At 44.0% G+C, this 21,427-nt stretch overlaps 1 protein-coding gene across 8 annotated transcripts in view; it reads left to right on the top strand.

Annotated features, from left to right (window-relative positions):
* Nucleotides 1-19,096, top strand: part of grin1a (glutamate receptor, ionotropic, N-methyl D-aspartate 1a) — a 34,719-nt gene extending 15,623 nt beyond the window's left edge. For 2 of the 8 annotated variants that reach the window (XM_068729670.1, XM_068729697.1), the window contains 15 exons: nt 875-961; nt 1,384-1,532; nt 1,842-1,968; nt 4,047-4,211; nt 4,665-4,783; nt 5,151-5,263; nt 5,837-5,985; nt 6,112-6,269; nt 6,822-6,983; nt 7,320-7,429; nt 7,802-7,947; nt 8,312-8,362; nt 12,677-12,703; nt 13,528-13,638; nt 17,009-19,096. In XM_068729670.1, coding sequence (XP_068585771.1) covers nt 875-961; nt 1,384-1,532; nt 1,842-1,968; nt 4,047-4,211; nt 4,665-4,783; nt 5,151-5,263; nt 5,837-5,985; nt 6,112-6,269; nt 6,822-6,983; nt 7,320-7,429; nt 7,802-7,947; nt 8,312-8,362; nt 12,677-12,703; nt 13,528-13,638; nt 17,009-17,077 — 1,743 coding nt within the window. In that variant the 3' untranslated portion in view covers nt 17,078-19,096. Of the gene's footprint in view, nt 1-874; nt 962-1,383; nt 1,533-1,840; nt 1,969-4,046; nt 4,212-4,664; nt 4,784-5,150; nt 5,264-5,836; nt 5,986-6,111; nt 6,270-6,821; nt 6,984-7,319; nt 7,430-7,801; nt 7,948-8,311; nt 8,363-12,676; nt 12,704-13,527; nt 13,639-17,008 lie in introns of all 8 variants that reach the window. The other 6 variants (XM_068729680.1, XM_068729706.1, XM_068729721.1 and 3 more) reach the window with 4 other exon arrangements.
* Nucleotides 19,097-21,427: the final 2,331 nt, after the last annotated feature.

Genomic DNA, 21,427 nt, shown 5'->3' with positions numbered 1-21,427 from the left:
GAGGAGATAGTAGATTTGTAAAACTGTAAACTACATTCAAATGCAGATGGCCAGCAGGAGATACATGTGATTGATTTAAATATCATTGCTGGGCAATTTTCAAAGCACAACCTAATATCTCAGATGGATCTCCTACATTTCAGGCAGCCGCTGGTTTCCATTTCTTTCAACATGAAAAACAAGATGGCAATATTCACGACTGCAGTGCCTGTTGTGAAACAGCAATGAGCAACCACATTCCTATTATGGATAGTGTTTTGGGTTTTGGCATTACAACAAAAAATATGAATTGAACTCTTCATCAGTGTCAGGACAAAATGTACACTGTATTGGATTATATCATGCAAGTTTCAAAGTGTTGCAATTTATATTGAATTTGAAAAACAGCTATAAATTCCATTTCAATATGTATGCCTTGAACATGATGTAAAATCCAAATGATTTGAGCTTCAAAGTTCATTATTGAAGTCACTCCACGACAACTGAGCAAACTCCTTCTGCTGATGAAGACTGAGATGAAAGCTGTGGCAAAATGTTGCTATTATTCTGCCAAATGATATTCATTTGTAGTTAAAGCTGGATATTCATTCAGCCATGCAAACACAGCAAATAGCAAAGACTGCGAGGATCAGCACCTCTGTTCACTGCTGATAGGCGTGATAACAATAAGTTCCTGAAACCCTTCAGGTATGATACAGAAGTCAGAGGTCTATGAAGTAGATGCAAGAACCGCTGAGCTGTGCTTATATAAAGCTGACTCATTAGTGATGCTCCCACACAGTGCCGGAGCCTCATCAGCACCAAGCCGTCTGTCAGCGCTCACCTATGATACTGTGTGTGTGTGTGTGTGTGTGTGTGTGCGGCATCCCTGCAGGTGGTGATGAACAATCAGCGGAAGATCATCTGGCCCGGAGGAGAGACGGAGAAACCACAGGGCTTCCAGATGTCCACTCGATTAAAGGTAGGGTGCTTTCACTTTGCTGCTGCAATGTGACATTCTTGTCCACACAGATCGAGTACGGACCCAGGCTGATACAATCGCGCTGACGCTTGTTCCTCAGAGGGGGAGTGAAGATAATCCATGCTCTTAAAGGCAGCGGTGATATATTTGCTATGACTTTTATCTCTTCAAATTTATCATAGGCCTGCAAAGACCGTCTCATCTGTATCCTTGTCAGTTAGTTTTACATTCATCTGTCTGTCTTTGTGCATCCATGTGCATCTGGGAGTTTGTTGGGTATTTGTGTATCTGCTGGGTTCTTCCAATTTTTATTCATTTTTTTCTCTCTCTCTCTCTCTCTCTCTCTCTCTCGCTGAAATCAGGATCGAAACGGATCCATCTCTTACTGTGTGATAAACAGCTTTCTGTCCCGTCTGTTGTAGATAGTGACGATACACCAGGAGCCATTTGTGTATGTGAAACCCACTCAGCTGGACGGAACATGCAAGGAGGAAATGACTTTAAATGGAGTCTTAATTAAAAAGGTTATCTGCACTGGGCCCAATGAGACCATCCCAGGTAACCTATCAGGGACGTTTCTACTATCACTGTGCTTTTACTGCACCCGCCAAACACCCACTGGAGATGCATACATATATATGCAGTAGGTATCTATATATGTATGCATGTAGCTGAGTGTGCCATTCAGAGTGAGTGGTTGTTGGGATGCTGGGACATGCTTGGTCTGTATGCCGTGACTGTGTGTGGTCGTCTGCAGTGTATTGTCACGCATTTCGTTCAGTCTACGTGCGCCGCTTTTGGATGAAAAAAAAAAAAAAAAACGTTACGTTTTTCCTCAAGAGTGATTGTAACTTGCAACTGTTGCTGGTTTTGTTACAGGACGTCCAATTGTACCCCAATGTTGTTATGGATTCTGTATTGATCTCCTCATCAAGTTGGCTATGACCATGAACTTCACCTATGAGGTGCATCTGGTGGCCGATGGGAAATTCGGAACTCAGGAGCGGGTTAGTTTTGCATTCAAAGGCCACGTTTGTCGTAGTTTTGCATGAGGCACAGGTTGCACGCGTTACCTCACATTACATACGTTGCACAGCCTGAATATTTGTAATCTTTTACCCCACTAACAGTCGCGATCTCACTTACAATTCAGAGCTGAAGCAATAAGCAGTCATAAAGCAAAGACCCAAAGATAAGAAATGTCCAGCAGGTGACCTCGAACATCGTCAGTGAGCTGTTTTTGAATGTCTACGCTAAAGGGATTAGACGAGCAGCAATCACCATTGTAGTGAATTTGGAAGTGTCAATTAGTTGCAATGTGAAAGGAACATAATATCACATGAACCCAACTTGAAAATTGACTGTAGAAAAAAGAAGAATATCTCCATAGTAAAAGTATGGTAGTGTCAAACAAAACAAACAAAAACTTTCTTTTTATTGGTCAGTGATGGAGTTCTCCTCCTTCTGACTTCAGTCTCACCTCAAGCAAGTTTCTGGTTGTGTAGCCTTGACACAGACTAAATGAAAAATTTGCTTTAACAAGCAATATAAGTAATCACATATGGACACAATGAAAAGGGTTGCCATGTGAGCACCAGTGGCGCCCTCCAGATTGTTTTAATTAGTGGTGGAAAGACTGGGGCTACTGAGAATCTTGGGGTGGCCCACCGAAACCAAACCCATTACAATGTAATAGTTAAGGAATCGTAAACTGATATTGGCTACTAATGTTAATTGAACTAGTTGATGAAGATCCATGGACTAATACCAATACTGTTAACATTTTGAGCTTCACAATGTGCTGGTCTATCTTGGGGCAGTGCCTCCCCATGGCCAACCGTTGGCGCCGCCGCTAGCGGGCACCAGTGCAAATTGAAAATACAACGGCTTTCATAAAATGGAAGATGGAATGAAGAACAATACATTTTTAAAAAAAGTAGATTCAGCTCATGTACGAATCAACTGATTATTCAGAGATGACATTGTCCCTGAACAGCTTGCTAACCTACCTTTCGCTAACAGTTAGCTTATGGCAACCATTTAGCTAACATTTTTAAGGTTATGCTAGCTTAGCTAATGGTGCTAATTGTGGATTTGTTGGCAGTTATAAAGGTGGGATATTTTTTAAGTTAGTAGTTTTCAGGCTAACATTTGTTGAGTAACACCATGGACTACCCATCATACACTAGTAGGCTATTAAGTTTGATGTATTATAAATTATGTCTGTTCAAAACCTGCGTGTTCGGACGATGTGGAGTGGTGCTTTGAATTGATTAATGACATGAAGCATTCTGGGTTTGGCCATTGGTTAATAAGGCTTGTCCAATCAGGTTTCTTGTAGATGAAAGAATAATCATCAGAATTCTATTGTCACTAATAGCAATCATTTTGGAGAATGGAGAGAGTATGCTTACAGTTATTGTACGTTTAACAATGTGCGTCATATGTATCCATTAATGGTTACTAGTCTATAATATCTTTATATATTATATTGTTTTCATTATTTGACCTTGACAGTAAGTAACTTTTAAGTAACAATTACCGTTGCTTAATTTCAAAGCCTGGATCAATATTTTTTCATCGTTCATTGTTTGAGAACCATCATTTTGATGTGTGAACAATAAAACATAATAGTACTGTACTCAAAATCAATTCACACAATAGCTTGAAGGCTATAACTCAAATGACAATGAAAATCAATGTCACAATGTCAAAGGGGTCGCTTGTGATGACTTGTAAGAGAATCATCACCTGGATCTGCAGCTCCTCTCGGCTTAACAGAGCTTTATAGCAAAGTTTCAGCTAATTCTTTTTTTTATCTCAAAAGATTTTTTCTGTGAACACATTCATCTCTAACCCAGGAAAGGCCTATCCTGTTGGCATGAATGCATGATCTTATCAATTCCAGAAAATAAGCAGGCTCCCTTACGTAAGACAGCGAGCTTTAAAGATGAGGAGCACGCCGAGAACTTCTATCCCCACTGGGCTTAACCCAAATCCTTAAAACCTGGAAACATTCTGTGGTCTAGACGACAGCAGGTTGATGGCTGATTTTCATGTTAACACCTTCCTTTTGGGGCCTCAGGTGAACAACAGTAACAAGAAAGAGTGGAATGGCATGATGGGGGAGCTCCTGGGGGGCCTGGCTGACATGATTGTAGCCCCACTGACTATAAACAACGAACGAGCCCAGTACATCGAGTTCTCCAAACCCTTTAAATATCAAGGCCTCACCATCCTTGTTAAAAAGGTAAGTGTCCACCTCTAGCCCATTCGGTGCTCTATGGAGTCAAACAACCACTGCGGAGTTGTACTAAATGTCCACTGTGTTATTTCCAGGTATCCATTAGTTTTCATTCATTTACATATTTTATTGAAATAATAATAATAATTTCTTAGCACACTGTGCTCATTCCTTTTTGTCTGTTATTATTATGAGGCAGTGCTGACTTTTCAAGTAAGTCAGCCATGACCATGTGTCTTTTAAATGAATGCCAACTTGAAGTTTGTTGGGATTGACTACACAACTCAATCACAAATCTCAAGAGGCAAAATGGTCAGCAAATATGTAAAAATGCACACGGGTTGAAAACGTCAGATAACCACTGAAACAGACACGTTATGTCACTCTATAATATGCAAACGTGAGGTCATCGAAGCTGTTGATTATCAATCGAATACTAACTGCGTTGTGTGTTTTCAGGAAATCCCTCGCAGTACGCTGGACTCATTCATGCAACCGTTCCAAAGCACGCTGTGGCTTCTGGTGGGTCTTTCGGTGCATGTGGTGGCGGTGATGCTTTACCTACTAGACCGGTTCAGGTACAAGGGGGACCTGTGTGTGTGTGCGTATGCTTGTGCCCATGTGTGTGTCATGACTCACGACTGAATCAGCGAATGCATGTGTGCGTACATGTGTGTACATGCACCCCCGAGCGCTGCAGATCTTCCCTCGGTGTGGACAGGAAGGCAGACAGAGGTGAAGATTGGCTCCAACCATCCCACCGCTCTGTCCCTGTGCCGCCGTCTCTGTCTCTTTTCTTTCCGAGTTTGTCTCCCCTCTTGCTTTGCTCGCTCATGTTCCCCTTCCCTTCCCCCCTGCCTGGGGTCGCCAGGGTTTTTCCCCTCTACAGGTTCTCTGCAGTTTCTCATTTTATCTTCTGCAACCCACCCAATTTCTTCCCTCTAGCCCGTTTGGAAGATTTAAAGTAAACAGTGAAGAGGAAGAAGAAGATGCCCTCACCTTATCATCTGCTATGTGGTTCTCCTGGGGAGTGTTGCTGAACTCTGGAATAGGAGAAGGTGAGATAAAAAAAGAAATAATAATAATTACTGTAAATCTCCAAATCATCACTAGTAAATGTTGCTTTTCTCCCAGAACGCTGTAATGCTGTTGAGTACTTTGGTCTTTACACAGTTTTGCGGTAGTATAAAGACCAAAATCAAGGCTTTTGTGGCTCCAGGCGTTGCCTCACTGTCATGTTTTTCTTTGAGGATGACACATTAAGTCCTTTCAAATCACATTTTGCAAAGAAAGACGGTGATGCGGCTCGTCTTTTAACAGTTTATACCTGTTGCCTTAGCTTGTTTCATTTATCTTCCAGTTTCCCTTTTCATATCTGGTATTTTTAGAGGGCTATATTTTCATTTCTTTGTAAAAGTTATGTCATTTTGAATGTGCGAGCAAAGGGTTTATTATAATGTATCAAAACTTTAATGTATAAGTAAATAATCATTTGCATCAGTAGTTGTTGTAACAGAAGTAGCAGTGTTATGGGTTATTAGCAGTATCCAGCTAACTACCCTGCATGACTAATCCAATTAGACATTGGAAGTTACTGAACTGAAAAGCTGAACCTTGAACTCACCACACAGGTGCACCGCGCAGCTTCTCAGCGAGAATCCTAGGTATGGTGTGGGCTGGATTTGCCATGATCATTGTGGCTTCTTATACTGCCAACCTGGCTGCCTTCCTGGTGTTGGACCGACCTGAGGAGCGCATCACCGGCATCAACGACCCAAGGGTGAGTGCAGGTTCATTGTAGACCATGGTACCACACAACATTTTTATCTACATAAAAAAATGTAAATACCTTTTAAAATGAAGTAGTCATTCCTCAACTGTGTCTTCTCACTGTCTCTTTATGCAGCTGAGAAACCCATCCGACAAGTTCATCTATGCCACGGTGAAACAGAGCTCCGTGGACATCTACTTCCGGCGGCAGGTGGAGCTTAGCACCATGTACCGCCACATGGAGAAGCACAACTATGAGAGTGCCGCCGAGGCTATCCAGGCCGTGCGTGACAAGTGAGTCTCGGCCAGGCCGGGCCGACCAGAGCACGTGTCGGCCGGCTGCTCGACCTATCAGCCACACAGACCAGGGCCAGTTCAGTCAGCTCAGTGGGGTGAGGGTCATGGGCCTCTGGGCCAGGTGGAAGTGGCAGGACTTACTGCGGCGTTCCCACTGATCCGGGCCCATCGCCCAGCCACGACAGACATCAGGGACAGGAGCAGGTGTGGATGTGTCAACAGCACTGGCACCAGTGTGAGGTTAAGCTAACATTGAGTGGAGGAGCACCCTTTTTCAGGTTGTACCCAGACGAACATCTTTGAGATGGGGGGAATCCAATTGGGGGACGTGCCCTCACCCATCTGGCATTGGATTTCATTTGGGCCATAAGCAGCGGTAGAGATTGCTGGTAAACGCTGAATGACACACACGATCTGGTGTGCGAGAGAGAGAGAGAGGGGTGGGAGCCGTAAATGTGTATGTAAATCATTGTACTGTTGCACCGTAACCCCCTCCTTCCCCTCCTCCCTCCTCCCCCCCCTTCCCTCCTCCCTCCCCCTCCCCCACAGCAAGCTGCATGCTTTCATCTGGGACTCTGCGGTGCTGGAGTTTGAGGCCTCGCAGAAGTGCGACCTGGTGACCACGGGAGAGCTGTTTTTCCGCTCGGGCTTTGGCATAGGCATGCGCAAGGACAGCCCCTGGAAACAGAATGTGTCCCTGGCCATTCTCAGGTCTGTCCCAGCCGAAGCTGCATTACTCGTATGACTTTCTTTTCTTTTTTTTTGTTGGTTTCTTGTCAATATGATTTCACGGTCACGTACTGACCATTTATAGCCATCCAATACATCGCCTTATGTTACATCTACTGTTTCTGTATCTCCCCTCTCCTGCCCCTCTCTTGTGAGTTTGTCTTTGTCCAGTTATTGTCTGTCTGTCAGTACACCTGTCCTGCTGTCTCTGTCTCATTTGTGTTGCTTTCTGGGAGTGAACGGCTCGGATTTTCCGCCGTATTCGCGGCGCATAATAACTTTGTCACCTCTCTCCCCACCAACCCCAACCCCCTGCAGTTCTCATGAGAACGGCTTCATGGAAGACCTAGATAAAACCTGGGTGAGATACCAGGAGTGTGACTCACGGAGCAATGCCCCAGCCACACTCACCTTTGAAAACATGGCAGGTATGGTCCATTAAGGCGTAGCGAAAGCGTTAAAAGTGATTGGACAAAAACTGCAGTGGTAAGGTACTGTAGCCCTTTTTTGTCCAATACCTTTACAAAATCGTTGTTTTAGTGTCGGCGTGGGTGCTCTGTGGAAGTGTGCCGTACAGTATATTGTGCTGTGGCTTTGTGAGGTTGTGGTCTTCCGTTGATATTGTGTGGGTCGCAGCTGCCTTCGTCAGCAGGAGCTGCTTGGAAAAGAAAGAGGGGCGGCCGCCGAGCATGACGGGCAGACCATGCATTCATGTTCGGTGGGCGCGGCGGGGTTGTAGACCAGCAGCTCACGCTTTTCCACCTCTCTTCTCTGTCTGTTTGTCTGTCCCTTACCTACAGGGGTCTTCATGCTGGTGGCAGGAGGAATAGCCGCAGGGATCTTCCTAATCTTCATTGAAATCGCCTATAAGCGGCATAAAGACGCCCGCAGGAAGCAGATGCAGCTCGCCTTTGCGGCGGTCAATGTTTGGAGGAAGAACCTGCAGGTAGGATTGATCCCCACTGCTCGCTCACACCCAGGGTGGAAAGGCTGACGCTGGGGCGGCAAGGGAGCCGACAGAGCCCCCCCTCCTTATGGGGGTGGTGTGTGTGTGTGTGTGTGTGTGTGTGTGTGTGTGTGTGTGTGTGTGTGTGTGTGTGTGTGTGTGTGTGTGTGAAGGGGGGGGGGATTCCGTGTCTCTCTGCCTCTTTTGGTAGCTTTTCATTTTTGCACATCAGTGGTGGTGAGACTGCCAGATCACCGTATGAGAAAAGCATGATCTCCGATGCCTTCGTAAGGCATCCTCAGTGGCCGCCGTGTAGATCCTAACAGTTCCCAGAGGCCAACGTGTCTCTTGTGTGTGCCTGCAGGACACTCAGGAGGCCTCTGGAAGTCAAGCTGTGGTCGGGACCCCCTCATTAGTATGTAGCTAAGTAGCAGAGTCATATCCACCCCCCATGCCAGCTCTCGCCGTTAGAGTAACAGTAGGACGATTACCCTTGTGACCCTCCAACGTGACGAACTTCCAAATTAAAACTTCACCTCCCATATCCATGGCATGACCTAGCATTCTCTAAGCTGCTGCTGTGGCGCTTAAACACTTCATAAGGTCAGATGACGTGGACATGGAAAGCCAACGTAAAAAAAGGAGCAAATGTCCTTGCGTAAAAACAATAATAACGGTGATTTACGGTCCGGTTGATGCGCTTTGATTGCTTCATCATTGATTGCCTTCAGCCTGAAGGCCACATGAACAACAGCCAGGAGCTAACAATGCAAACAGAGCATAAAGATTAAAATCAATGCCCTGGCCCAATCACACCGCAGCGACTCTCCCAGCATGTCACTATAACTGTAAATGCTACAGTGTGCAATACGTCTCCACTGCAGTGTCCATAATGCAGACACAACATATGGAGTCAAAGTTATCTTGCATGCTGGGGGGCTTCCTGCAACAGGATGCAATCAGAATCAGGAGTCAATTTGAAGGGTCAGTCAAAAAATGTTTGACTTGCCCAAATGGTATCTAGCCATGCAGATCATTTTGGTTGTGCCTAACTCCTGCATCAAAACCAATACAATTTGAGATGAGTAGAATTTAATCTGAGGCGAAGACATCTGCATGGTAAATACAACTAGGAGTAAATTCTTTTTACTGCTTTGTCATTTGAGTGAACCAACCCTTTTTGAGCTGCAATAAAGCAGTAAGTTCCTCCACTCAGCTGACAAAGAACATGATTTGCCTTACGTTTTCTAATGCAATCAAACGCGGCTGTGACGTGTCTCCACCGCCCACACACTGCTCCTTTCCTTTATTCTTGATGGTTTCACTCCCTGATTGGATCGCTCGGAGGTTGCAGCATGTTTAAGGACCATGTCACACTGTGAAGTCTGCGCTTACGGCCTGTCACTGTAAACCTTGCACCAAAGCTCAGTGTTGGGCCCTGCTGAATAGAGACAGCAGGGCTGGAGGAAGGAACGGTATGAAATCACAAGTGCCTGTCAGCAAATCGATGTCCTTCCGAGAGTGTCTGCCATCGACCTGATCGATGTATGTAACTGTCGTGAGTGTCCTCACGTGGATGTGCGTTCAGCAGGCGAATGCATGCAGGGGGTGGGGGTGTGTGTGGGGGGGGGGGGATATCATTACTGAGAAAGGAGAGGGACACACTAAACTGCCCGTAGAGCAGCACGTTTCAGCTCCGTGTCAGCGACCATCACGTTGATTTCTCTGCACCGCTGAACAAAGACGGCTCATGCATGCTCATGCTTGCTCATCGACCGTCCCTGTGGGCCCCTCTGGCTAAATCAACGGACCACACACGGTCTTCACCGCCCTAAATAGAACTGGGGTCTCATGGGGTCTCATGCAAAGGAGTGCAGAGGGAGCCCGCGAAGTCAAGTCGAGCCAATACAATCTGTTCTGTTCGGCGTAAATATTATTTATACTGTTTGGGTGCACTGATGGGATTACGTGATCTAATTTCCCACAGATTAAAAATGACAGCTTAGTTATGTGCGACACAAGCTCATCACGATGGAAAATCTAAACTCACAGTTTATGTGGCCTCCTCCTTCCTTAGTACGGCAAGCACTAAAACCTGCGGCTCCATTGTTGACTTAATTTTGACCGATGATGTGCGTGTGTTTGTATGTAATTATGTGCTTACACGGCCTCGGGTCCGTGCACTATGCACTAAGCACTGTGCACTCACACACCTTTAAACACAGAGACCTAAGAGAACGTGCACTTCTGACTAACTCAAATCCGTTCATGTACTACATCCCAACTCATCCTCGTCATGCTGTCAATGCTCAAAAGCCCTTGAAATATGAGCAAACGACAACAACACCAACCGTCGCTCCCACATTGCTTTACAAAGAAATAAAGGTGCATGCCTTGTAAGAATTGCACGTCTATGCTGTTCTTTAAGGAGCTGTAGCCACAGAGATGTAGTGGGGGTGAAACTACTTCATCTCATTTTTTAGTAAAATCATTTAAGCCTTTTTGAGGCCGATTTAAATCTTTATGATCTAAATTCATAGTTTACATTATACATAGCAAGTATTTAACAAATACTGTGTAGCAACATAAACTTAACATACGATTTTGTCACTTTTGTGGCAGATGTGTAATAATAAATAATTATAATAATAAAAGACAGTCCGTCACTTTACTGTTTTTGTTCTCTCATGGCATCGTATTTCAGCCATAGCAGCTACCTACGGTGGCTGACAAGGACAAATGCGCCACAGCACCGCAAAAGCGTTTGTGCTTCAGCTTCAGAGACTATGCCAGCTACGAGAAAAAACACATACGATAATCCAAAACAAATACAACAATTGAAACGTTCTGCACATGAAGTAACACCATGAACACGCCTCCCTGCCGCAGAAAAATTTTATTATTGCAGCGAGCTGCACTTCGCCACTACCTGGTGTGTTTTCAGCATTACAAAGCTGTGCCTGGATTACAGAGACCAGTCTGACACATGGAAACGTATGAAGCCAGCAATACTACACATTTTGAAGTTTGAAAAATCTAAATTAAAAGAAATTGAAATACATTTATATTGGTAACATGCAATAAAAAGGTCACCCAATACATAAAAAACTACAATTTATTTTTGACACACCTCAACATTGATGCTGATGCCACTATATCAGTAATGTGCTAATATTGGCCAGCTTCAAATATTTTATATTTTGCACTGTAGTCTTAAAACTACTAACTATGTGTTGAATTTACATCATACAGATTTATGTTGCTATATGTTCAACCTATTGTTGCTGATTTGTCATTTGATTGACCACTACATCACTGGGAGGCTACACGCGTCTGGCTTTCAGCTTTCCCTTTTGCAACAGATGTTACTCAGAAGTGCACCGTCTGAACGCGACTGAAACTGGTGTCAGTTTGGGATGAAATCAGAAACCCAGACTTGTCAGAAACCCTCTGTTGCGTGATGGTGATTGTGGTGTATTATGAGGACGCACTGCGGTGGCTGCTGCGCGCCGTGCGTGTCCCATGCCACGTTTCATCCGATGGTCCAGCATGCCGCGCATGGCCGGGACTGTGCACACGCAGCACCTCATCAGGGCTCAGAGCGGCCGGACTGCACTGCTGTAGCCTCCTGCGTAACAGAAGAGAAGTGATGTCACTGAGGCATTGATTTTTTTTTTTTTCTGAACCAAGACGCTTACAGCTAGAGGGCACACAGTCTGACTTCCTCCATTTACTAACATGAGATGTCATCTTCCTCAACAGGAAAAGCATTTTACTTACCATCACCTGCAATAACAATCGAGTGATGCCGTGCACCAATCATTCCCCTGCCAGCTCTCATCTATCGTCCACGCCAGCTAACGCCTGCTCGCCACCTGATATCGAGTCATTAGGGGTTTGAGAGAGAAAGCGCTGGTTGGCGGGCTGATGGGTGACACAAATGTGCCCAAAAAGTGCCTAGTCATGTGACCTGATGAAAAAGGATGTACTGCGGGGGCCAGTGCTGGCCAGGATTGATTTGTCATGCTATTTGTTTTGTGTTTACTTACTTCTTTGTTCCTCCCCCTCCCCTTTTTTTAAACTCCTTCTCTCCATCCATAAAACGTTCTGGCATGTTGAAATTCACACCACACTGCCCCGCCCGGCTAAAGGGCCTCCCTCCCTGCAACTACTCGCTCATCCTTCACCTATACTTTACTAACATCCACCTTAGAGCGCTTTATTATTTTTTTAATTCTTTGTAGAAATGGCACCCTTTAGCCTCCATCTGCTCAGATCATTTTGAAATTAAGCACACAGAGTTGCAAATGTTTTCTTTTTTTGCACTTTGACTTTGATTAAGAATATGATTTGCAGCTAGGTCACCATTCCTTTAAAAACCCTTTTTTTTTCTAATGCACTTTTTCCTCATTCTCCATTCCATTCCCTTGTGTGTGGGGTGAATTTCCATTATACCACTTTCAGGTATAATGTCTTTAAATGGGCTTCAATTACTGACTTTTGTCGCTGTTGTTTTCCCTCTTTGATATGCATTTTAGTGGCCTCCGATACTGCAGCTTCTCGACTTTTTATACCTGCCTGGCTTTGGATGTGGATGTTTGCTTTGCTAGTCTTTTTTAAACTATGCGCCCTTTTTTGGTTCCCTTGGCTTTTGCTTAAGGATCATCTTTAAAGTAATAACGATCAAGGATGGAAATTTATTTTATTTTCCTTTTCTCCCCCTATGCAGCCCTCTTCCTCTCTAGAGACACAGGATGTAAGAATACCTTAATATGAGTTTTTATTTATTTATTTTTTTGCACACAAACACCCAGTTATTGTGCTGAGAGTAGCTGTGGGGCACTCTGATGGTATGAGGGAGGGAGGGCACCAAATTGGCTCGCCATCTTGTAAGGGTACGGTTAAAACTGACTCTTGCTTTACTTTACCATATCTTTTTATTTATTTAATTTTTTAAAATGTCAATTAAATACATTTCCAGAGCTCTGACCTCGGTCACAACCGAGTACAGAGCAGTTTCTAGATATTTTTGTAAAGTCATATCTCTTTAGTCATATCTCTTTAGTTGTTTTAATTACAATATAAGGTCACTTGTGTGTTAAGATGAGAACGTTTCAACTGTGTGTTCAGGCCATAGCGAGCATGCAGGCAGAATACAACGTAGGTATCACACCCACTGACATCTTTACTAGTCATCCCTCATTCCAATGCATTTCTAGGGGCCGGGTGAATGTGTCAGCACATTCTTAGAGGACTGCCGTGTCATCTTGTGCAGACCCAGTGTGGCAATGTCCCATAAAAATGTAGACGAGTGCCCTCATGTCAGACTGAACACACTGCCTCCACTCTCACATCTAACAGGCTTTATCCCTTTCTTTCTCCTTCTTGGCGCATTTTTACACTTCCAAACGCTGTAGTCTTTCTCACAAGGACCCTCCCTCTATTTAGACGTTGTAAAATAAGGTGGTTTACTGGGGTGGCGGGTGGTTGGTGGCAAGAGAGGAAGGGTGAGACTGAAAACCACGGTTTTCACCCCAGCCAAAAGGACATGAATAATGTTTCTACATATATTCATTTTAGGATAGGAAAAGTGGTAGAGCAGAGCCCGACCCCCAAAAGAAAGCCTCTTTTAGGTCCATCAGTACCACCCTGGCCTCCAGCATCAAGAGACGTAGGTCCTCCAAAGACACGGTAAGGAGACGAAGAAGCAACATCTTCCCCTGTTTATTCTCCCCTCTCTCTCCTCTCCTCCTCCTCCTCGTCCTCCTCCTCTGTCTCTACTTTCACCCCTCTCCTTTCTCCTCCTCTGTCCTCTCTGCCTACATCTCCATATCCGACCGCGAGGGAGACCCATGTTCCACTCACTCACCCATTTCCACACGGCTCCGCGGCCTCTGCCACGTGTCTGTCCGTTCACCATCGATCAGCCATCACCATTTAGCATCTGTAGGTCCTCCACAGGCCGAAAGGGCATCAGTGCAGGGACTCAGGTCAGGCCAGGAGCTCGGCTCTGGATTAGGCGAAGGGCCGTACCAATAATCCAGGATTTTTTGGGGCGGGGGGTTTTGATGGGGTTAGTGGCGTGTACCTTCTGGAGGTGGGGGTTGGGGACAAAAGCACGCAGTCTGCCGGTGGTGTTTTGTCTTGGGCTGCTCTTCCTCTTTGCCTCTGGTTTGGACGTGGACTCTGGCGATTGTGTGCTGTTGTTGGTGGCGTTGTGGTGTGTGTACCGTACTCAAGCGTACAAGATATATTTGTGTTTGTGTCCTGTCCTTTTGACTGCTTGATCCTTGTATATCCATTGTTCCTTTGCACCAATCCCACTCCCTACCCCCTTCGTTTTGAGTTTCTTCAGCCGCTGTCGGTACGCTTTTGTTTTGAAATGCATGCGCTGTTGTTTTTGTCTTTTTTTTTTTCTCCAAAAATCCATTTCCAAGGTGGTCGTGATGGCCGGTCCTCCTGGGAAGAAAAAACTAATGTGTTATCTTACTTTTCAACATGTCTATTTCAGGATTGCACTCATGGATTTCTATTAATCTATTTACTTTTTGCTTTGTCATATTTTCTTTGTCATAATTCTTGTTTATTTTCCAGTGTCCTTGTGGTCTGAACTGTGCATGCCTCTTTCAGGGTGTATTTTCAGGTGGTGATGACAGTCTTCTTTTCTGTTTTAAATATTGTTTTGTTTTGTTTTTACGAACTACAAACTCTGTGAAGCCTCAGACTCTCACTGTGTTACAAATACAAGCTTTTCTTCTTCTTTTTTTTTGCTAAATCACCATCTCTTTGCTTGACTCCGTTGTTGCAGCACAATGAGAGTGTCAGGTTTCCTCCATTCCTTCGCAGTTCAGTTGAAAAGCCCTGCCCGTTGCGGTCGGGAGCTTGTACTCCACGAGCTCGGAGTGCTCTAACAAACCAGTGACCCGCGATCGTTTGTGCCCAGCTGCTCCGCCACACATAGCTGGTCGCTAACCAAATCTGGCATGAGAAAAAAAAAACATAGCACAGACACCTTCACAGAAAGGCCTCTGCACCAACATTGTGTTTTGAATGTGTTTCCCAGGGGAGATGTAGGCAGCTAAGCTAACGGTCATAAAGTAAAAACTTTATTGTGTGTTTTTATTTGACCTCCTGTCTTTCTCTCCTTCTCTTTTTTTTTTTTTTATCATGGCTGTTTCTTGAACCAAACCACCTGTACTCTCCCCTGGAGGTTTCTCAATAGACTTGGTCTGGTTTGAAGAGAAGAAGAGTGGGATCACCATTGTCAATATGGTTTCGAAGCCCTATAGCTGTGGATATACATTTCTTTATTAAATGGCTCAAATAAAACAGGATTTAGCGCAATGAAAAAAAGATGCTCCAATTGAAAGATTTCCCATCCCCAGTCTTCGACCATTATTTTTGATTTTATATAAATGTTCTTCTTTTATATTAATGGATATCAATGGACTTGAGTGTCAGTGTCCCTCACCCACATGCCACACTGCTCCTCTCTCCCTCTGCAAGCATGCCGACGACTGTAACTGTCATAGCTGTAGTAACGGTTGCCGAAACCATCTTTGTAGCTCCACATTAAGAAGGATCAACATACTGAATACGTAGCTTTATAGCCAGTAACTGTGGTTGTGATGTCAGTGAGGTGTCTCTCTTTTGCTGGTCCACTTGACCCCAATAGGGTGCGCTGTTAGCAGGCCCTCAAGGTACAAGACATGAGGAGACCCCCAATAAGGGGCTGTAAGCCATATGATGATGCAACTTGCGGGTCAAGGAGATGAGGGACATCCACTCTGGCCCCTGTTTCATCCAGAAGATTTGACCTTTGACTCGTCATTCTGGATGTCGCCCCATCTGCCAGCATGTTGGTTGCATCATAGCAGCTTCTGAAGCTCATAATGCTTGAATATATTGGCTCTATCAGCTAAACGCAAGAGGCACGTCAATCCTAAGATCTTGCTTAATTGAGAAAGACTAAAAACAAACTAAAAATGTGTACATTTGAGACATGTACACTGAGGCAAGACTCTTCAGTGTTTTGGATCCGCAATGTACATTTTTAGGGCATTGACGAACAAAAGGATGTTCTCTACACATTGGAAATTAGGAAACAGGCTTTTCCCAACTTAATGTGTGTCAGGATTATAATTGGCATTTTGGAAATCACAGTTAACAAGTTTATTACTCCACCCACTGTGTTCCAAAACATGGTGCTATTACACAAGAGAACAGCATGTTTCAAGCTCTTACTCATGATGCACTTGACTATTTTTACAACCAGTCATAGTTTCATCAGGTTTCTATATTTCTTTGCTCGTTAGCAGACTCAGCATTGCAAAAATATGGCTTACTGCTGTCAGACCGCACACACACACACACACAAAATCCCACACACTCAAAAGACTGAAAGGCAAAATCCCTGTTGCCATAGAAACTAAGCACCTGCATGGAATCGGGATCTTGTTTCCCCTCTCAGCATTGTAGACGCCTCTACTTCAAGGCGCTCTGCTTTAAAAGAAGCACAGTGAAGCGGGGACTGGACGCAAGAGTCCGGCACAACAGCACTTTGAAATCGGCCTGAAAGATTCGTCTCCTCCTCCTGAGATGCTAAAATTAGAGACGCAGTCTGTCTGCATGCGCACAATATGACTGTGGGGAGATAAATGAGCTGCCTGCTTACCCATGGATGGAAATTATCACCCATTTTTTTTTTCCTAAAAAAAAAAAGGGTGGCTGATTCCAATCTGCTGTTGTCTAGACTTAGGGCCTTACGTCTGCTCCCGACTAACCCACCTCAGGCACCACCAAGCTGCTTTGCAAACAATCCAAGCTGAAAAGATTCAACAAAAACAGCAAAAAGTGAGGTTTGCCTGAGAGGGGTTAGAGAACCCTCCTGCTTCTAAATTTCTGCAGAAATGAAGCACAGGTGTTCTTAAGAATAAGAAAATGAACGTTTGGATAAATATTCTAACATTGCAAAAATGCTGCAATTGTCAAGAAATGACTGTGCCTCCCTTCCTCCCCCCCCCCCCCCCCCCCCCCCCCCCATTTCTCTTCATCTCTGCAGCAGTACCCACCCACTGACATCACGGGCCAACTCAACTTGTCTGACCCGTCTGTCAGTACCGTGGTGTAAAAAAGAGGGAGGCACCGAGGGTTTGCTCCCCGGGGAGAGAGGAAACGAGACGAGTTAAGGAGGAAGTGGACGGGGAGAGGGAGGGAGAACCCATCTCCTCGTTCCCTTCGCCGTCGAAGCCGGAGCTTTCATTTCACTGCCTGCCGACGGAGCTTCGAGAGGAAAGTGCTTGCTGAAGAAGTGTCTGAAAACACTGAACTTGCACCTTTTTTGAAAAGTCGGGGTTACCTGGCCTTAGATGTTCGTAGGGTCCCTGAGCATGCACAGAAGAAACCACCCGACTCACATATACAACCTTTTCCTTCTGTATATTATCAACTTATTTAATCTTGTTTTTGTCCTTTTACTCACAGAAGTTTACTTAATGTTCGATGTTTACTACTTTGAAATTTCCTGACCAGCTGTATAAGTTTAGCAAGCCAGGTTTAGTTTAGTTAAGTTAAGTTTACGGCTTAACCAGATTTGGTGCAAGTACTTTACTAAACATATCACTTATTAGGGCTTAGATAGCATAGTAATATCTAGTTTTTCTCAACAACATATACTGCAATACAAGACGTACTGTAAGCTTCAGTGGATATCGAGTAGTTTTTAATGGGAACTACCTGTTTTTAAGCTACATTTTAAAAGGTTTTCAGAAGATGTTTCTTTAATTGAGAAGCACTAATAATGACACTAATGATGAGGATATGACTAGTCTGTCTACCATTGAAGATGATGGAAGCATGTGTGTGCTTGTATGTGAATACGAGCTTTATGTATCTGAATGATGAAATAGATAACTGTTATTTTGAAGGCTATATACCAGATTCTGTAGTTGTTTGAATTGTATCTTTTTCCAATCTGCCAAATGCTTTTTTTTTTTTAATTTCTAGTAAGAACTCAGTTTCTTAATCAAAATATGTTAAGCTTTACAACTATTTCTAAACAGGTGAACATATGAAATCACAGAAGTAAGGCTGGTGTTTTTACGTCCAAACATGGACGAGACGCTCATCGGTCAGCCATGTCACTTTTGGGGACGCCCTCTCTCCTCCTCTCTCCTGCCACAGCAGTCTTTCTCATTTCCAGTCAATAAAGGGGGTTGCATCAAAGGGCCAGGTTTTTCGCCCAACCAGCACTCGGCCTTTCGTGCAAAACCTCCTCCCATGCGCAGCGCTGGCGAGCTTTTACACGAAGGAACCCGAGTGAATTGAAAGCGTGGCCCTAGCTCCAGAGCTTGTGTGCCGGTCTTGGTTAGGTGTCAAAACAGGCCTTTTCCCCGTCTTCTGGAGCTGAGAAACCACTGGTGTTTATAGAAAAGACTATGACATCGTGTCCGCTCTCTGGCACAGCATAGCACTTTATGCTAAGGCGTCTCCCAAACTGTAAAATAAAGATATTGCTCCACCAAGAAACTAGAACAGGACCACGATAACACCAGTCAGACATACTGACTTCTCCACAACATGTTTTGATTTCACAATTGTCTTTTTTTTTCTTTTTCTTTTTACTTGATTTGAAAAATGTCTTTGTACGAGAAATATTGACACTTTGAAACAACCACACAAACTGAATTTGTTTTCTAAACCTGAACCGAGGGTTTGCTTCTGATCATGTTCTCATTCTGGCCTATGCATGCTTACGTGTTTCTGCAGTATCAGTGCTTCGGTTTGCTTTTGGAGGCGTGTTGTTGCTGTGTACATTCAGCTGAGCTGAGCTGAGTTGAATGAATTGTAAATTCTGGTTCAGTGTAGACGGGGTCGAGGAGATTGCACTGCTTGTGTTACGACTGCAACTGAGAATGTCTAGTCACACACACACACTCACACACACACACACACACACACACACACACACAAACAACAGTTGTGATACACAGGCATGCACCAACACACACACACACACACACACAAACACAAAACCCCTTAAGGGAGGAATCACTTGTTTTTCTTACCTTTTCCAGTAAAGATCTTGCATTGAATCATTCCGTTTATACAACTGTAAATAAAATATACTTGCATTGCCAAGTCTAACCAATCCTGTGATTTTATTGTTTTAGGCCTGCAACTAATTATGAATCTGTTTGTTTTGTAGTTATTCAGTTATTTGTATAGGATACAAAATGTAATATTTGTACAACCAACAGTCCAATACCAAGATATTCAGTTTACAGTAATACAAAAACAGGAAAGAATAATCAGCATTTTTGCTTGATAAATGACTTAAATTATTAATTGATTATTAAAATTGTTAATTTTCTTCCTTACTAATGAACTCTTCATTTCAACACAAATTATGGAGTAGGTAAGTCATTATTTTGTATATCACCTCTGCAACTGCTATTTTACGAGCTACAGTTACAATCAAAAGAATGTAAGCACACACTGTACCAAAAAGAATAATGCATATCTAAAAACTATAGTACATTTAGTCAGTGTAATGTCTTGTTTTGGTTCTTTGGTCTGCCTTTAGACTGAATGACCTACTCCTACCTGCACTTACCAACACTTCATATACTGTAAAACTGAGCTGCAGTTTTCCAGCAAACAAGCTCAGACGAGCTGAGAGTCTGTCACCTGCCCGGCAGGAAGCAGCAGAGAGCCAAAGCCAGAGGCTGGTGAACACGGTCGAGCAACGACAGCCAGATATTTCCCTCAAGAGTTGTTGGACACCAAACAGAGCTTAAATGAGAGTGAACACCGGACTTAGATTCATTAAGTGGACACAAACACAACTCCAATGGAATGGTTATGTGTCCGGTGAACGTGAATTAAGGCAAATTTGTACTAATATGTTAGCCATAATAACAGATTTTTAAGCTAATAGTGTGTCAGCAATGTGTTTCTGTTTTATGGAGTGTCTGACGCTTTGAATAACTGGAAGAAAGAAACCCTAATGCATCCTAAAATGAAAAGAGCAGGCAGTTGAATAATTAGGTTGTATTATAGCAGAAATGAATATGTGCAGAGGACATTTGATTTCATTGCATTCCTATTAGGCCTCAGCTGCTCTTTGTGTGTACTGCTTATTAGCAAATGTTAGTATGCTAACATGCAAAACTAAGATGGTTGCTAAACATCAGCATATTAACACTGTCCCTGGGCATGTTATCATCCTAACATTAGTATTTAGCTCAAAGCACCGCTGTGCTTACGTAAGCCTACTGCACAGCCTCACAGTGACGCTAACGTGGCTAACTCTTCCTCTTGTTAGTCGAGACATGTGTGGCTATGTGAATGTTGCTTCCACATACTGTATATATATATTTATATTTATATATTTTAGCATGGTATGTAAAAGCCAACCGACTGATAAAATCAAAGGTTTTTCCTCCAAACCTCCAAAATGTCATGTTGCATCTGCAGACAAGATGGGAGGTGCTGTGGGTTGTTGACAGGAAATCTTCAGGCTGATTTAAAAACGGTAATTTTTTTAAAACAGCCCACACATCTAAAGGTTAATAGCATGACTCTTTCATTAGCCATACCAGTGTTATCTTGGGTTCATAAGGACACAGTCGCTGTCACAATCAGTTTTATCTTTAATTAAAACTGTCATCATTAATTAGATCATGGCTGTCATTGTTGATTAACGACATGCCTCGTAGAAGCAGAGGTGGGTCGCAGGAAATTGTCAGGTGAGACATTTGTTCTGGTCCATTGACCTTCTGCCCTGATCACAGCCGACACTTTGTCACGCTCTGTCAGAGAGATTGATGTGATTCTGTGTGCTGATTGGTTCTAACGACCTGATCGTAAGTACTGGTATGAACCCTCCGCCAGGGCAGCAGTAGCTCAGTCTGTGGGGACTGGATATGAAACAATCTCAAAATATTGCTGATGCCTCAATATGAACTACAAAGGAAACGACACCATCAGTGAGAAGATTGGTTATTTCTGTATAATTGTTTTTTATGCTTGTAATCGGTGCCACCGGGTCGGATTCCGCGTGAAATCAGATTAAATTATGCAGGTTCACCGGAAACTCCCTCAGCTCTGACTCCAGCTGGGCCTCCAAAAACAGCCAGCCCACCGCAACAGACCGACCCAGATAAGGCTTTGCTGCAGAATTCGACCTGCAGTAGGATGCTCCGGTGGGAGGAGGAGAGCTCAGCGCACGGCAACAGCGTCTCTTCCTCCGGCCAGGAGCTGCCCCCCCCCGGTCTTTGCTTGAGACCCAGGCCGTACTGCTGGGCCCGCTGGAGAGAAGGCAGGTATGGGAGAACCAGAACCAGGACTACGAGTAGCAGACTGTCAGACCCCTGCTGCAGTAAATTGAGAAGCTTTGTAAAGGGACTCTGGTGCTCGGAAACACTACCACTTTTGTCCACAGCAACACAAAAGGAAAGTTCCTTGTAGTGACTTTAAG

Source organism: Cebidichthys violaceus, unplaced genomic scaffold (assembly GCF_023349555.1).
Source record: "Cebidichthys violaceus isolate CVI_PGR_0920_01 unplaced genomic scaffold, fCebVio1.0.p SCAF_102, whole genome shotgun sequence".
Lineage (NCBI taxonomy): Eukaryota > Metazoa > Chordata > Actinopteri > Perciformes > Stichaeidae > Cebidichthys > Cebidichthys violaceus.
This window is presented reverse-complemented; position numbering and strand designations above follow the sequence as displayed.